Below are 18,665 nucleotides of genomic sequence, written 5' to 3'. Positions count from 1 at the left end.
AGTGAGAGAGGTTAGGAGAGAAGCAATGCTTCCCGTATCTCAATCGTAACAGTTTTTTGGTCTAATGAGAAGATGCAGAGTTTATGCTGTGTGTTGTGAATGGAAAACTATTCATTCTTCCCCAATAGTGCAGGACTAATCACCCATTCAGCAAAGCACTTAATTGTGTGCTTAACTTTATGCAATAGCCAGAGTAATGTTAGAAAGGCTTTGATGGACAGACAAGGTAGATGAAGCAACATCTTCTATTGGACCAACTTCTGTTGGTGAAAGAGACACGCTTTTGAGCTACACAGAGATCTTCAGGTCACCTCTATAATCTGGAAAGCTTGTCTCTTTCACCAATAGTTGGTCCAGTAAAAGATGTTACCTCACCCACCTTGTCCCTCTAATATCCTGGGACTAGCATGGCTACAACAACACTACAATCAACTTTGGTAGCCAAAGTAATATTAATTATATTTTAATTTTAAACACATGCTTAAGTACTTTGCTGAATTGGGGCATAAGGTAGGATCAGTGGAACAGATAATCTCAATCCACTATGCTCAGAAAATGTGCCCAAGACTTGGAACACTGAAGTTTAGCACAGGAAGACAAGAAATCCTGGGAAATACGCAAAAGTGGTTTTTCCAGTAACCCTTTTTCGCTGATTGGTGTCACAAACTGGGACTTGTGTGTTGGGCCTGGTGGTTGGAGCCGGAGTCGGGAGTCAGGAGCCAGAGTCAAGGGTCAGGACCCAGAGTCAGGAAGCCAGTAGGGAAGCAGGGCTAGAGAATGGCGTGATCGCAATTGCAGGCATGTACGTTGAGCAGCCAGCAATCAGTTGGTGCTGTTGGGTGTAAGAGCCACCCTGCTCACCTTCTTGGCCAGCCAGGAGGAATGCTCACTGAGGTGGCTCAGCTGTACTCATAGGTCACCCGGAGACTGACCAGATGCAGATGCAAGTGCTCATTGCTGACAATTGGGACCCTATTTAATTTATCTCTGTTCCTTAGCCTCAAGACAAGTCCTTTAGGGCGGGAGGCTTAAATTGGGAGGTTCTTCAGGGGAGATGGGGGGGTGGGGGGAAATGAATACAAATGGTCAGAGTTTCAAGATAAGTTGACCTGTATTTCTCCCTCCAAGATCTTTCAAGGGCACCCACTTACAGGTTTCCAGCTCCCAGCTGTCACCTCTCCTGGGCAGAGCCTGGTGTCTTACTTCCTTCTGACCAGGGTTTTAAAGCCGCACAGCTGCTCCTTGATCTATGCTAAGTCAGTCTGCCTAAGAGACTAGCATCTGCACTTTTCTCTCTCTGAGGGCTCTGGCCTGTGTATTGTCAGCAGTTAGTTTCCACACAGCTCCTTTTAAGCAAGCAGCTTTATTCCAACTTATAGAGAGAACATATTGTTATGATCAAAGAACCTACATGCATGCTAAAAAGCTATCACCAACTCCAACGCAGGGCTCTGGGAGGTGTCAGACCTTCAAATCCCACAACTGGGTTTTCCCCATGGTGACACACACATATCAGTCTTTAGATCAGTAACCAGGATAAATGCCCTGAGTCAGCTGAAGCTCTAGCTATTTATGCAACAGTCCTTCCTTTGTCTGTTGGTCTCTAGGGAATCCAGTTTGAACCAACACAAATCTTCCCAGGAGATGGTGCTTCCCTGGAGGTGTTATAACCTGAGTCATTTGCCTTGATCATTCCCTACAGTTTTCATTTCCTGGTGGAGCTGTGGTAACCTTCCTGCGCCACCCCTTGGAGTGCATACAATCCTGGCCCACAACAATATGTAGACCATTCATACACTTAATACCATATGGTCTCCCAAAGATATTGCAAGAACTTGCCTTATTTGTCACACATGCTACATAAAACTAATGCCTACCGTATATTCCCACATTATGCATCCGATGAAGTGAGCTGTAGCTCACGAAAGCTTATGCTCAAATAAGTTGGTTAGTCTCTTAGGTGCCATAAGTACTCCTTTTCTTTCTGCGAATACAGACTAACACGGCTGTTACTCTGAAACCTACCGTATATGAGTAATTGTTAAAAGGTACAATGGCTAGAAAGAGGGAAAGCTTTGCAGTATGTTCACATGTAAAGAATAGAATGTAAAAATGGGCTTGTATATGCACTGGATTATTTCTGTTTATTAGACGTCATTCCCAGTTGTATGTGACTGCTTGCTGAAGGAAAGAATGCCCCTGGGGAAAACGATTACTGTTGAATACTACACCAAGAATTAACTGCCTCATCAGCCCATTAAGATTTGTCAGCATTCTAAAAGCAGCATAAAACACATCTCAAACATTTTGAAAGCATTGTCTTGCAAAGAATGCTGCTAGGCCCATGTGCAGGCAATGATATACATTCCTTTTTTGCAAACTACACCCTCTCCTGCTACACTGGAATTCATTACTGCAAGTTTTTACTCCTGTTTTCTTGTGTGCACTGTTTCTTAAATATTAAACTCCTGAAGCTGGGATGCTGTGAATTTCCACATACGATAAAAATATTAAATATTGTGTAAAACAGAATTACACTTAATAAGAAGTTAATTCTTGGTCTCTGCAAGGTGGGCCTATTCCTCCATAGAACTGAACACCTGCTCTGAAGTCCTGAGGTCCTTAAACTCCTGTTGAACACAAATTTCAATGGACTCATTATATCTTCAATGCACAGACAGCACTGTAAGGAAATGGAATGAAATCAATGGGGCCACTCACAGTAGGAAAGTTAAGCACACACTTAACTGTTTGCAAGATCTGAGCCTACAATTGCAGCGTTTAGTGGGGGCTGTAAAGAGTAATCACAATAACTGAGAATTTTATTGTCTGTACCATATGATAAAGGGTGTCTGTACCATATGATGCGTAGCTGTAATATACTTAGGTTTGGGAAGATGTTTGACTTAGTACTGTACAACATTCTGATTAAAAAATCAGCACTATGCAATATGGATAAAGCATTAAATAGACTGAGACCTGGCTAACTGTGGAAAGTGATGCTCAGATAGAGGGTTTTCTAGTGGCGTTCAACAGGGATCAGTACTAGGCCCAATGTGATTTAACGTTTTTATCAATGACCTGGATATCAATACGAAATCGCTGCTCCTAACATCTGTGATGACACACAGATTGATGGAGTGGTAAATAATGACGAAGCCAAAGCAGCCATACAGAGTGATTTGGATTGCTTGATAAGCTGGGCCCACTCAAACAAAAATGTATTTTAATACTGCCAATTTGAAGGTCATACATCTAGGTACAAAGAATGCAAGGGGATTGTATTCTGGAAACAATTTAAAGAGAGTGATCACTTTGGATGGGCTATTACCAGCAGGAAAGTGAGTTTGTGTAGGGGGAGGCGGAGGGTGATAAAACCTGGATTTGTGCTGGAAATGGCCCAACTTGATTATCATACACATTGTAAGGAGAGTGATCACTTTAGATAAGCTATTACCAGCAGGAGAGTGGGGTGGGAGGAGGTATTGTTTCATGGTCTCTGTGTATATAATGTCTTCTGCAGTTTCCACAATACGCATCCGATGAAGTGAGCTGTAGCTCACGAAAGCTTATGCTCAAATAAATTGGTTAGTCTCTAAGGTGCCACAAGTACTCCTTTTCTTTTTGCGAATACAGACTAACACAGCTGTTACTCTGAAACCTGTGTTAAAAATGTGCCTTAGGTGGATTACTGCATGGGGAATTTACCTTTATCTAAGGCAGGCAAATGTTGGGGATTAAACAAGTGACAATGACCCTTTGAGATTCATTGTGATGGGCACAAATCAGTTTATATGAAGGAAAACACATACTCTTCAAAGTACATAGATGTTTATATGAACTTTCTTACTAAGAATAAAATAGTAATTAAAACAGTCATGATGCATTTAATTTTAGCTTCCTAAAACTGACAGTATCTAGACAGTTTAATAAGAAAAAACTAAGTAAAACATAAATATTCAACTTGCTCAAATACATGCACATACTCAAAGGCAAATGTAAATTACATAAACCAATACCTCATCAAACACAATATTAAATACTTTCTGGAATAAATATGAATATTATTGATTGGCTCAAGAGTGAATTGTCATCTAAACTATAAGAATAAACAATGAATACAAATTCCAGAAATGCAAAGTACAAAACAATACAAATCATGCAGAGAAAAATTATTATGCAGAGAAACTGGTTATTCACTAACTTTCTGACATGAAGTTTTAAATAAATGGTGATTTGGTGTTCATTTTTCTTTTCCAAAAGTCTTGGGGAAATGCATGACTTAAGTCTTGTAATTACGATGCTCTGTGTGCTCCTCTGAAGCTTTGACTTTGAGCACAGAAAGTTAATTGAAGAAGTACAAGACAAACAAGTGATCAGTTCTGTGAAAACAAAACCTCAGTACAGACAAGAAAAAAGTGAATTGACAGAACTTGGTAATGTTGTGCTGAACTTCCACATTTTCTATTGTCCAGAGCAGTAAAAAAGTCTGCACAAAGCTGGTTTTTAAAAAATTACAGTTTAAATAATGTTTGGGTTGGTTGGTTGGTTTGTTTGTTGGCCAGGGAAAAGGCCATCATACCATGTTGTCTCCCTCTTCTTTCACTGTGACATAGATTAACAGTGTACAACAAAGGTCTGATCCTAGTCCATCTGAATCCAAGAAGAGTTTTGATATTGGTACCAATAGGAATAGTCTCAGGTCCTAACAGAGGAACTGGTTCGGAAGGATGGAGGAATCTGCAGCACCATGTCATTCTAAACTGCCATTTTACTCTTTACGTTCCTTTCATCCCCCAACCCCAGAAAACATACATCTGTGTGTTTCAAACAAAACTGGTCTCTAGAAAGTGATCTTTATTTACTAGAATTAATTTTACCCATACTGTAGCCTCTATAGAGTTAGACTGTGGCATTTAGCCACAACGCTGAGGAAGGGGTAGTGTAGTGCTACACAGCCTTACCGGGAGCTCTGGAAGCGATTGTGTTTTAGGAGGCGCCATTCTTAACCTGTGATTGACCCTGGCCCTTTCGTGGTAAGCAAGCAGGAAAGACTGTGTATGCCTTCTTTCTCTTCCACACACTTGTGCTAGGGTGAGGGGAATCCTGGCACACGGCGAGCGGGAATGCTATAGTATCTTGTACAGCTGACTCTTCCACATGGCAAAATACTACCAGAGAGCTCAGAGTTACTTAGTACACTGCACTGATTAGAGCTGTGCTTGAAAGAGCTGAAGCTTTTGTAGCTCATTAAATGCAATTATCCACCTCATATGAATTTCCCAGAGTGAAAAACAATGCAGAACTTGATCTAAAAAAAACCTCCAACCAAACGAAAAGGAACTTTCCAAATTTATATGGTCTTAAGGGATTTGCAAATGTTGGTAGATGCTTTTGAAGGCAGTCTGGGAATTGTAATAAATTCCTTCCTGAGCAGTCACTTGCCCCATGAACAAAAGAAAACATTGCTTTAGGCCATTAAAGGTTGGCACAGAACACAAAGTATTTTAGGGCACAGAGTAGGAGGGGGGAAAAATCACTCATCCTTAGTCCAAAGTTCAAGGGATTATTTCCAACAACCACCTGTTATATATAAAGGATGGCATATGTTATAAATTGCTGAGCATTGTATTATACTGTCTTATATGTCACTCTATTGCTCCAACACTCTTTCTTAGTTCAGCTGCCTTTTTTTCCATCTGTTGAATGTTCCAGTGCCACTGTCTTCTGTGCGACTGGAGTTTGTTCAGTTGACAATGCAAACGTTTTAGAATAGCATCACATCTTTTATTCTGTACCTAATAAAATAGAATAAAATACATCTGAGGACTGTTTGCAGGTAACACAAAGATTCAGACTAATGTAGCTGGCAGGGCTCTATGGTCAGGAAAGCTGCACTGCTCTGGCCAATGTTGATTTGTACAGAAAAGAGTATAGACAATACAAAGAGTAGAGGGGTGAAGATACTGTTTCATTCCTCAAAAACTGGATTTGACTGTAACTTAGGTTACTAGAGAATAAGTTCGATCAGCAGTTCTCAAACTGTGGGTCAGGTCCCCAAAGTAGGTCATGGCCCAATTTTAATGTGGTCACCAGGGCCAGCATTAGACTTGCAGGGACCCAGGGCTGAAGCTGAAGGTCTAGCTCCAGTGCCACCTGGGGCAGCAGGGCTCAAGCTGGGGTTCCCTTTCCACCCCACCCAGGGCAGCAGGGCTCAGGCTGCGGCCCCATCCCAGGGTTATGTAGTAACTTTGTTGTCAGAAGGGGGTCATGGTGCAATGAAGTTTGGGAACGCCTGAGTTAGATGATCTCTTTATAGTCTCCAATATTCATATTATAAAATCAACCAAATGCTTCGCAGACTTTGGCCTAGGAGTTCTCCATCCAAACACCTCATAGACCAAGGCATTTGCCTTGTGGAACCTTCTAGGATTTTAACAAAAAAAAAGGATAGTCTCAAAGGGGAGTGTATGTGCGCGCGCCCTTTGTGTTTTCGGTTGGGGTTTGTTTTTTTTTCAGATTCCCCTTTCCTCTGAGATCTACAGAGCTCACAGTCTAAATAACTTAAAGAAAATGGAAAGTAACCCCAGGATCAGAGTTAATTTTCAGCGTGCAACAGTCATAAAGTAGATAGTAACTGACTGGAGTATAAAGGGCACTAATTACATTTATTCTGATAACCTAATGTTTTACAAAGTGCTTTCAGATGACCTAAAACTCCTCCTCTATCTTTCTCGGATGGATTTTGTCATGATAAAAAGGTCCGTTTTCAGATGCCGAAGAACAGACAGTTGACCTAGGATCTTAAAATGGTTGTGTTTTAGTTTTCAGTTTAAGAATTTTCTCCTGTTCCTTGTAATCTGAAAAAAATCCCCTCTCTCCCTTCCATATTGTAGTGCTCTACTGAGCTAGTCTCAAATCTGTTCAAAACCTTTGTATTATCAGACTTTGAATCAGATCATTACATTTTATGACATTTAATTTGCCTAACAAGACAAAGGGTATGTACGTCTGAGACTCAACGCCTCTCAGATGTACTTTTGAATATCACTCAACTATTTAAACAATAACTTCATAACAATTAATATTTGGGCAGATAGCAAATTAGGAGGAGTTGTGCTTTCTCTACTTTACAGACAGCTCAAATTTTGAAGGTGCTCAGGAAGGCCATTTTCTTCATGCAATTGATTCTTCCATTGGTTAGATATCAGGTACCATAGGGCAAGCAATGAACAGTCAAGACAGAAACAAGTAGTAAACCGTTTTAGGTAAATTCTACATACTATCCCATTGCAGACTCTTTTTTAAAATTCCCAATATTACCTCCTTTCCCCAAACATCTTAAACTTGCCACCTATAAAGAGCAACTTCAAGAAACAACAAGTATTACAAGTTCAGCAATCTCTTCATTCGCTTTCAGAAGAAGGCAAAGGAGAAGTGATTGACAGTATTCTAAGATCTCGTGGCTGTATTTCTTCCTAAGCTGTTGCGGTGGAAAATGCTGATGACTAAAATTTTTCCCATGCTCTCAAAAATTCAAGCTCTCAAGGTTAGATGAGTTTTACCAATATTAAGTATTCTTCAGGATTTGAGTTTAATGGCGTTATCATTGGTTAATGTATATGCTTGGATATGTAGCAACCTGTTTAGTAAAATATTTTAGAACTTCAACTACAATATGTATGTTCTGTCATATGACTGTAATTATATTCTAGTCGAATAACTCTAAACCTTACCTCAATCTCTTTTCTAAGCTTAGCGTGCACTTTTTTCTCTTCTTCAAGCAATTTTTTCTTTTCATCGATAGACTCTTTTACCATAGTAACTTCCTTTATTAAATGTGTAATTTCTTCCTGAAGATACACGTGGGAATTAAAAACAAAAAGACCCCAAGCCCCATTTGTAAAACAGAAATAACTCTAGTATAATTGTTTACCTTCTATAATTTCATTTTAACAATCTGTTTGCATAAACATTGACTTTAGCTAAAGAAATAAGTTCAACAATTTAAAAGTTTGACTTAAATAAACTTCCTGCCTACCTAGCAAATTATATGTATTGATATATTTACAAAAACTACACAGTAATATTGCTGTGGACATGGCTACAGCTACAGGGCTGTAACAATTTGAATTTATCTAGCACACTATTGCACACACAACTTTTTTTAAAAAAAAGTTTTTAGAAGTGTGCATATATACCAGTACTGGTATATATATATACCAGTAGTCAACTTTAAAAATTCAATCAACTGATTATGTAATAATGTGCATAATATGTGAATTACATTCTCCTCCCATGTGAAATCTAATGCTAATGGAATTTTGGCTATTGTGTTTATCAAAGTGTAAGCAGGGAATGAATTCTCCCCTGACATCTAGTGATGAGCTGGGGGGTGGGGGAAGACTTGAGGACCCAACTGTATTTACATGAACACACCTACTCTGCCTCAGACAAATTGTGCTGACAAAGCGATCAATTTTGGGTGGTGTTGGGTTACAAATCACTTTAGCATTGAGTGCAGGGGTAAAGAAATGTTATCCTTATTGTAAAGGGAAGCAGAACTGTGCTTAGCATGTGCTGATTGAGGGGGTCACCATCAACTGAACTGCACTCGCTAAGCTGGGGACAGAGATGCCAAATCTCAATGAAAGGGGAGAGAGAGTGGGGACAGGGGTGGTGTGGGGTCTTTCTAAGTGTCTTAGATGCTATTTGACATTCCCTCCACACATGCGCACTCTCTCTCTCTCTTTCTCTCTGTCTCTTTCTCAACTGAATGTAATCAGTTCTGTCTTTAAAAAGTAAGAGAGAGAGAGAGTGTTTTGATTTTTTAAGCGATCACTACAGCTGAAGTCTCTGAGACCCAGTTCTAAATGCTAATCCTTAGGCCAGGTCTTCACAATGGTGGCACAGTTGTGCCCATGCAGCATTTTAAGTATAGACCTGCTCTTAGACCTGCTGTGGGGCAGCATTTCAGCAAAACAGCCTGTACTAGCAGTGAGATTCCCCATGAATTTCTGAAATCACTGAGAACTGGGTTAGGAGGTGGGACCTCAAGACATGGTGTCACAGAGATTACAGCAGAGCTGCAGGTGGCAGCAGAGAAAGCGAGGGTGTAGAGGCCAATGGGAGCAGAGCGAACTGTGGCGCAGTGACGGCAGCGGGCAGAGATGCAGAGGGAATGGTGGCAACTGCGAGCCAATTGCAGCGTCTATGGCAGCAGCAGCTGAGGCATTGCTTGATTCCCCGCCACCCCGTGAGTGGGAGGTGAACTCACATGAACGCACCTCTGAACCCTAGGTCTTTGCTGAGCAAGGACAGCAACTGTGAGTGGGGTGCAGTGGAGGGAGAGGGGAGTGGCTTGTTAAAGGAACACTTGTTCGTGGGACTTCCACACTGCCAGCATATTCTGGGGTGGGATGATCACATGATCACATGCTTTTGAATATGGTTGTGATGTTTTCCCAAACTAATGCTTGGTTCCTTTTCCCTTTTAATAAAAGTTCTTGTTTGTTATACATAGATTCAGTGCTTGCGAGTGCGGACGTATTGCCTCTTAAAGGCGCCTGGAGGTGGTGTTCAGTTTTCCCAGATTACTGGGTGGGGGCTCAAGCCCGTTCTGTTTTATAGTGTTAAGATAAACCCCTAAACAGTGAACCTGGCCCTTGTTGCTGCCGACTCCACGTGGCAGAAGGGCCACATTTATAAATGGATTTACATGTAATAAATCATTTCTCATCTATTGTAATTTTCTCTGATTATGCTCAAATAGCAATGTCGCCTACATAACTAAATGATTTATAATAAAAAAGCTGGTTTCTCTATAGAGTTCATTCTCAGAGAAGAAAGAGGGGATTACAAGATAAAACCTTCATTCTACATAGGCTTTTTTATGGTAGAAAAGCCACATGGAATTTAAAGTATATGCAATCACAAGCCACAGAAAGAAAGCACAACAATTTATAGAGTTTATAGGCAGCAAAAAGAGAGCATATCTTCCATGTTCCTCTTTATAGCACCAGATGTGAATATAGATGAATGTATACATTTACATAAACCCTAAATTCGAAGCTTTAGTGCATATAATCACTTGATCACCTATGTAATATACACTTTTGCCACTATAGATCTGCGGGGGAGGATACAGATTATGGCATATCTGAACAATTGTAAAAGTTTAATGCCATTTATGTAAGAAAGAGACACTAAAACCTGAACAAACTTAGCCCTTGCAGAAGCAGGTGCAACCCCCATTCTAGTCCGTATGAGACATAACCTTCCTATGTCAAGCCTTAATTTTGTCCATTAATTTTGTTGCAAGACTTGGTTTATTGTGATAATTTGTTTTTGTTTTTTTAGTCTGGGAGCTGTAGGTTTAATCTAATCTCACATTACTGTTATAATAGTGTAACTCCAGTGGAGTTACTTCTGATTTATACCAGTGTAAGTTACATCAGAATTAGACTCTGTGATTCTAAGACAATTTCAAATATGCAGTTACTTAGTTTTCCTCTATAGTTGTACATTTTTGCAGCTCAGACTGCTTTAACTTTTACAAATTTAATAAAGCATTAAAATTACACACACACACACGATTGCTAGAGATTAGACATAATAAAATTGATGTTTTTTCTCCTTCTCCCTTCCTATGTCATCTTTTCTCACCCCCTCCACCTTCTGTTCACACATAGCTCAAGTACAATTTGTTACCAACTAAACAATGTGCTGTTAGCTGACAGTGGTAATGTAACATTTACAGGGATATACAGTGTGTGTTCTGAAAAGTGTATATGTAGGTTTATCCAAGACCCTGCAGTATCCTACAAATAACAGTGGATGAATTTTAACTGACAGCACTGTAGTTTCTTCACAGCCAAGTTAATGTTGTTATATCAGGTGAACCTAGCTTTTGGAATCAAACATCAAGAATAGTGGCTGGTACCATTTTTGCTGTAAGCTAAGATCACCATTTACTCAATCTAGCTTGGGCAATGAACCCAGATATTCCACATATCCGCACACCATAGCAAGCACTGCAAAACTAGACCAGATTATAATTTTAAATTGTAAAATATTTTTGTACACAATAGGAAAGGTATGTAGAAACAGAAACATCTGACCTGCACTTGTTTTATAACTTGTCCTTCAGGATTCTGGAGATCATTCATTAATTCTTCTTTCTTTGTCTTTAGCTCTTTAACCATGTCTCGTTTTTTAGCAAGTTCGAGCATAACTGGCATTTTGCTTTCTGCTTCCCAATAACGCTCTTTATGAGCCATTATTTTCTCATGATATGCACTATTTCTTGCAAGCATCATCTCAAATTCTTCTTGCGCTGCTTCTGTGTCAAGTTTCAGCCTTATCTTTTCAGCATACAGGGATCTGACTTGGGACTCCAGACTTTCACAGTGATATTTTGTAGTTTCTATGTCATCATCTTGCTGATAAATTTGCCTTTCTGTTGCCTTTGTTTCTAATAAAGCAGACTCCATTTGTTTTTCAAGTTCTTGAAGCTCAGCCTGTAAAATGTTATAATATTCTCCTTTCAGTGGAAAGCCAATGTTTGGGAATATAGCAGTAGGCTATTTAAACAATATCATTTACATTTAGTTAACAGAATTCTTTCTTTTCATTTTATACAGAACACACAATAAAGAAAGATATACAACTTAAAAAAATAGTTTGAATAGAAGAGATCACTAGAGTTCCATTTCCTAAAATCATCACCAAGAGATATGATAGGTGACAATATCTGAGGCTTTATCCCAGGGGTAGGCAACCTATGGCACATGTGCCAAAGGCAGCAAGCAAGCTGATTTTCAGTGGTGCTCACACTGCCTGGGTCCTGGCCACCAGTCCGGGGGGCTCTGCATTTTCATTTAATTTTAAATGAAGTTTCTTAAACATTTTAAAAACCTTATTTACTTTACATCCAACAATAGTTTAGTTACATATTATAGACTTATAGAGAGAGACCTTCTAAAAACGTTAAAATGTAGTACTGGCCCGCAAAACCTTAAATTAGAGTGAATAAATGAAAACTCGGCACACCACTTCTGAAAGATTGCCGACCCCTGCTTTATCCTATTGGTCTTAAAGGTAAGTGTACATGAAATTTGTTATCTTTCAAATGGGTTCAGCTTCCTCATAGTCAGATGATGTATAGTGGGATGTGTCAGAGACCCTAACTATATCAGTCTCCCTAATGTTTTATCTAAACTAGGAGTTTAGGCCAAACTAAACTCAACTGCTTTTCCTATTGCAGATGCAGGGTAAAATCCGGAGGCAACAGGCTAAAACCAAGGTAAAGGTGTCACCCTGCTTCTATATTAGGAAATGTGGTTGAGTTAATTGGGTTTAGCTAACTCAATTCGATCTAGGTTCTTACACTGCTCTCATCACCATAATATCTGAGTGCCTTCCAATCATGCATTAAGTGACATGAGTAACATCCATCAGGTGTAGTTTGTTCTCTCTTTCTCTTGCTCTCCCAAGGGGGAGAATTGCATGTGCAGTGTAGGGTTTTGTGTTTAGGTATGGAGTTTTGTAAAAATGTATGTGCTGCTATGTGTTTTAGGTCAAGGAAGTGTGCCTTTTTAGGTCAAGGAAGTGTGTCTTTCACTTGCAGTGAGAGGTAGTGATGGTCCTTAGTTCCTGTTAACTCAGATCTTCTTAGCATCAATCACTTTTTCCCAGTCTAGATAAACCTAAATCTTGTGATCTCCAGGACTTTTAGAAGGCATTTGACTTAGTACCACCTGACATTCTGAGAAAAAAAATAGCAATATACAAAATCATTGGGGCACATATTAATTGATTAAAAACTGGCTAAGTGATTCATCTAAAAAGTAATTGTAAATGGTGAATTGTCATCCAATGATGGCTTATGATGGGATATGGTAATTAAATATTCATGGTAAATAGGCCCAATGGCCTGTGATGGGATATTAGATGGGGTGGGATCCGAGTTACCCAGGAAAGAATTTTCTGTAGTATCTGGCTGATGAATCTTGCCCATATGCTCAGAGTTTAACTGATCGCCATATTTGGGGTCAGGAAGGAATTTTCCTCCAGGGCAGATTAGAAGAGGCCCTGGAGCTTTTTCGCCTTCCTCTGTAGCATGGGGCACGGGTCACTTGCTGGAGGATTCTCTGCTCCTTGAAGTCTTTAAACTACGATTTGAGGACTTCAATAGCACAGATATAGGTGTGAGGTTTTTTGCAGGAGTGGTGGGTGAAATTCTGTGGCCTGCGTTACGCAGGAGGTCAGACTAGATGATCATAATGGTCCCTTCTGACCTAAATATCTATGCATCTATGACTCATTTCTAATGAGATATAACAAGGGTCTGCTCTGGGCCCAATGCTATTCAATCTCTTTATCGGTAATCTGGAAGAAAATATAAAAGCATCACTGCTAAAGTTTGTTGATGACACAATAATTGGTGGAGAGGTAAATGATGATAAAGACAGATTTCTGTCGCGGGATCTCTACAAAGAGATCTCAATTTTGTAGTAAACTGGGCTTACTTGATCAAAATGTTTTAATACAGCTAAATGCATGGTCATACATTTAGGAACCAAGAATGTAGGGCACGTTAATAGGACTATGGACTGTATTTTGGAAGGCTCAGAAATGGATTTAGGGGTCATGAGGACAACCCGCTAAACACTAACTCACCTTGTAATGCAGATGCTAAGAGAGCAAATATGATTCTTAGAAGTATAGGCAGGGGAATATCAAGTAGGAGTAGGGTATTAACAGCATACACAACATTAGAGAGACTATTACTGGAATACTGTGTCCAGTTCTGGTGTCCACATTTTTAAAAGGATGTTGAAAAATAGTAAAGAGTTCAGAAAAGATCTATGAGAATGATTCAAGGACTGGAAAATCTGCCTAACACTGAGAGTCTAAAGAAGTGAGATCTGTTTAGTTAATCCAAGAGAAGGTTAAGAGGTGACTTGATTAAGGTCTGTAAGTACCTAGATGGGGAAAAGATTTCTGACAATAGAGAGCTCTTTAATTTAGCAGGCAAAGGCATAATGAGATTTGATGGCTGGAAGCTGAAACTAGGCAAATGCACACTAGAAATAATTCAGAAATATTTAACAGTGAGGGTAATTGTCTATTGGAACAACTTATCCGGGGCTGTGGTGGATTTTCCATCACTTTAAATCAAGCCGTAGCTCAGACAGATTTATGGGTTTGATGTGGGAATCAGTTGATGAAATTCTATGGCCTTTGTTAAAGTAAATCAGCCTAGCTGATGATAATGGTGCCTTCTGGTCTTAATATCTATGAATAAAACTAGACTGGACTCAGCATCTCACAATATAAAACAATAATGAAATAGTAGTGATTGGCAAAATAACCTACTATATCTTTTCCATCTCCGTTTTCTATGATGGTATCAGTAGGAGAGTGCATACCTACTCAAAGAGACATTGACAAGTGAAAATGTAGGAGGGATATCTGTTTGGCTGCAAGCACTAATGGTCTAAATTAAGTCACATTGCTGTAAAGTTACTGAATCCACTTACAGTACTGAAGTCTCTAAAGTAAACCACTTTGACAACTGAACTCTGACAAACTAAACCAAAAAGAATTAACTTAACAATATGTCCAGAAATTGAAGAGCTAATCATGAACACTATCATAAACAATTTAGAGTGCAGGCATGCTGTTAGGCAGGACTGTTACATGGAGGACCTGGATAACGGTATGAGGAGGGACATCATCTATGAAGCTGAATTCCTTGACAGGATTAAGGAGAATGACCCTATATTGTTTATATAGAACTTTTTTCAAATCTTAGATAACAAGAGAGAAACTTTCAGTAGAACTGGCATCATCTCTGATCTACCAGCCATCTAGGATAGACAAGTGAAAGGTCCGAACGGCAAAGATCTTGAATTTTGGAAAAGAAACAACTGTTTTATGTGCTTTCTGTGAAATACACATAAGGAAGTAGAGTTAGAGATGTAAATACAATCTTAATTTTGGTATTTTCTGACTTTTGAGTTCATAACTATTCAATCTTAACATTAATGCTAGCTTTTGTATGGAATGTTCTAGGTTAAAAAAAGGAAGAAACTAAAAGAAAATGAGTGAGTGTAATTGTCCAGGACTTTGAAGCTCCGTGGGCTTCCCAAAAGTTGCATATAACCTGTGTAAATATTATAATCTAGAAATATTTGCTGCAACAATATCTCAATATTCTGCTGCATGCCCCTTAGGAAGCACCTCTCCTGCAGGTGATAAAAGCTTTCAAGGCATGCCAGACCAAGGTTCCCTCTGGTGAGCCATAAAAATTGTCTGCAGAAAGGAATCCCTGTGCCATGTGCCCAAGAAGGTCTAAAGAAGGAAGCCACTGTTCAACAGACCTTAGAAGATCCAAAGGTGGGGATTCCTCTCCTGTGCAACTTTAGAGCTCCCAAATTGGGGAGCTGGTAGATAGATGCAGGGGAGCTGGTAGATAGTAGATTGATAAGGTAATAAAGCGGCCCCTAACTTGTGGACCTTAAAAAGACCACAGGAGCCCATCACTCAGTGGTGATTCTCCTTCTGCTACTGATTTCAGCAGTATGGATGACTTGCCGTTGATTGTGAAACTATCTTCCTTAGGTGCACATTGAGCTCAGAAAAAACAATCTACTCAATATGCATACTCAATATGTGATTTCCCAATACACATAACTTGATCAAATCAAAACAGATTTTGTCAGGAGGAAGAGTGTACACTGCTCTCAAATAGGAATTACTTTTCATGCAAAATCTCAAACCTTGACTGTTTCAGATGTAAGACTATTCCAAAAAGTGGTCAAAAGAATATTTTTAGCTCAGGAATAATGTATTTCCTTTTTATTCTCCCCATATTAAAAATATAGCTTTCAGATAGAAATCAAGACTGAATAATTCAGTCCAAAAGGTGAGAGTTTCAGAAAATCAAGGGAGTTTTTGCAAGGATCAGAACAGAAACCATTAAGCAATCTTAGCCATAGCTATATATATCCAGTATATAATATATTATATTATCAAACAAAACCTACACACACGGCAGTGAGGGCTGAGATAGGACACACCCCATCCAGCCAAAATCCACATGTCCTAAAGGATTTTAGGTTTCTTGAAAAAGGATACCAAAATGTGAAACACTCCAGTGGAAAACTGTTATGGTGATTTTTAAACTCTTATTATCCTCTCTCTATCAAACCCTTCATTTTTTTTACTCAGTCCACCATGAAAAATGGTCTAAGCTTATATTTCATGTTTTGGGTTTTGCCATTTCAATTAAATTTTTGTAAAATAAAAGATTAAAACTTCTGTTAAAACTGCACCGTAATGACATAGGCATATACTGTTTTTGGCAAAACCTAAGTACATCAAGGTAAATTAAGAATGGACTAAGTATCAGAGGAGTAGCTGTGTTAGTCGGTATCCACAAAAACAATGAGGAGTCCAGTGGCACCGTAAAGACTAACATTTATTTGGGCATAAGCTTTCATGAGTAAAAAACCCACTTCTTCAGATGCATGGAGACTTGCATCTGAAGAAAAGGGTTTTTTACCCACAAAAGCTTACGCCCAAATAAATCTGTTAGTCTTTAAGGTGCCACCGGACTCCTCATTGTTTTTAAGAATGGACTAACTGCCTTAACTTTGAATTAAGATACCCCAGGAAAATAGAGAAATATCAGCTTCCCTTATTCATAGTAATACTTTCTTGTCTATTGTACTACATTGTAAATCCAACATTCTAAATTAGATCTTACCTGTAACTGAGAAAGAACTATTTTGCTTTTTTCTATTTCTGATGCTTGTGAATGTTGCTGTTCTGCTACTTGTTTTACAACTTCAACTAATGATGGAGAATTTTGCTTAGCCATTTCTAGACAAAAGGGTAGTATTGTAAGAGCACAGAATAAAAATATATTGTTTTCACATAGTCTATTTTGATTCCCATGTTAAACAGTTGATAAAGACAAAGGACAATACTTTCAAAATATTCTTGGACTTACTCTTCATATAAGAACCCAGATCAATAAATTATTCATCATGGCCCATTTTTGATCATCAAGGAAACATAATTAATGGATTGAAACTCAAAGGAAATGATGATAGAGGATTCAAAATCTACACCACGGTGTTTCTTCTGTAAAACTACATTTTTTCCTTTGTTGAGTGTTATAAATGTTCTTCCTGCTGGTTCATGGGGCAGATCCTCAGCTGGTATGAACAGTCATAGCTGCATATGGTCACAACATGTGCTGAGGATTTTGCTTGCAGTTCTAATGTAATTTCTAACATTGCAACAGCAATATATGATTGAGGCAATTTAATCATAAACGCCTATTATATTTAGGGCTGTCAAGCGATTAAAAATTTATCGTGATTCAGCGTGTGATTAAAAACATTAATCGTGTGATTAATCATGCTGTTAAACAATAATAGAATACCATTTATATCAATATTTTTGGATGTTTTCCACATTTTCAAATATATTGATTTCAATTATAACACAAAACAAAGTGTACTATGCTCTCTTTATATTTATTTTTATTTTAAATATTTGCACTGTAGAAATAAAAGAAATAGTATTTTTCAATTAACTTTATACAAGTACTGTAGTGCAATCTTTTTATCATGAAAGTTGAACTTATAAAGGTAGAATTATGTACAAAAAATAACTGCATTCAAAAATAAAACAATTTAAAACTTTAGCACCTACAAGTCCACTCAGTCCAACTTCTTGTTCAGCGAGTCGCTCAGACAAACAAATTTGTTTACATTTGCAGGAGATAATGCTGCCAGCTTCTTGTTTACAGTGTCACCTGAAAGTGAGAACAGGCATTCCTATGGCACTGTTGTAGCTGGCATTGCAAGATACTTACATGCCAGATGCGCTGAAGATTCATGTGTCCCTTCATGCTTCAATCACCTTTCCAGAGGACGTGTGCCCATGCTGATGATGGATTCTTCTCGATAACGATCCAAAGCAGTGCAGATCAATGCATGTTCATTTTCATCATCTGAGTCAGATGCCACCAGCAGAAGGTGGGTTTTTTTGTGATTCAAGTTCTGCAGTTTCCACATTGAAGTGTTGCTCTTCTTCTGAAATCATGCTCCACACCCCGTCCCAATCCAACTTTGGAAGGCACTTCAGATTCTTAAAATTTGGGTCGAGTGCTGTAGCTATCTTTAGAAATTATCTTTAGAAATCTCATTTTGGTACCTTCTTTGCATTTTGTCAAATCTGCAGTGAAAGTGTTCTTAAAAGGAACAACATGCTAAGTCATCATCCGAGACAGCTATAACATGAAATATATGACAGAATGCGAGTAAAACACAGAGTAGGAGACATACAATTCTCCCCCAAGAAGTTCAGTCACAAACTTAATTAACACATTATTTTTTTAACGAGCATCATCAGCATGGAAGCATGTCCTTTGGAATGGTGGCCAAAGGATCAAGGGGCATATGAATGTTTAGCATATCCAGCACAAAAATACCGTGTAATGCCGGCTACAAAAGTGCCATGTGAACATCTGTTCTCACTTTCAGATGCCATTGTAAACAAGAAGCGGGCAGCATTATCTCCCGTAAATGTAAACAAACTTATTTCTCTTAGCAATTAGCTGCACAAGAAGTAGGACTGAGTAGACT

The 18,665-nt window shown here is 38.8% G+C and overlaps 1 protein-coding gene across 1 annotated transcript; it reads right to left on the bottom strand.

The window, feature by feature from the left end:
• Window positions 1-5,648: 5,648 nt before the first annotated feature.
• Window positions 5,649-16,888, bottom strand: CCDC122 (coiled-coil domain containing 122; the record flags this gene model as incomplete). The annotated part of the gene is made up of 4 exons (XM_084621801.1): window positions 5,649-5,798; window positions 7,737-7,853; window positions 11,121-11,519; window positions 16,775-16,888. The coding sequence occupies 4 exons, from the start codon at window positions 16,886-16,888 to the stop codon at window positions 5,649-5,651; spliced, it is 780 nt and encodes a 259-aa protein (XP_084477927.1).
• Between the last annotated feature and the right edge of the window lie 1,777 nt (window positions 16,889-18,665).

This window comes from Lepidochelys olivacea, assembly GCF_965140295.1.
Source record: "Lepidochelys olivacea isolate rLepOli2 genome assembly, chromosome: 1".
Lineage (NCBI taxonomy): Eukaryota > Metazoa > Chordata > Testudines > Cheloniidae > Lepidochelys > Lepidochelys olivacea.
The sequence above is the reverse complement of the archived record's forward strand: the minus strand, read 5'-3'. Positions and strand labels throughout refer to the sequence as shown.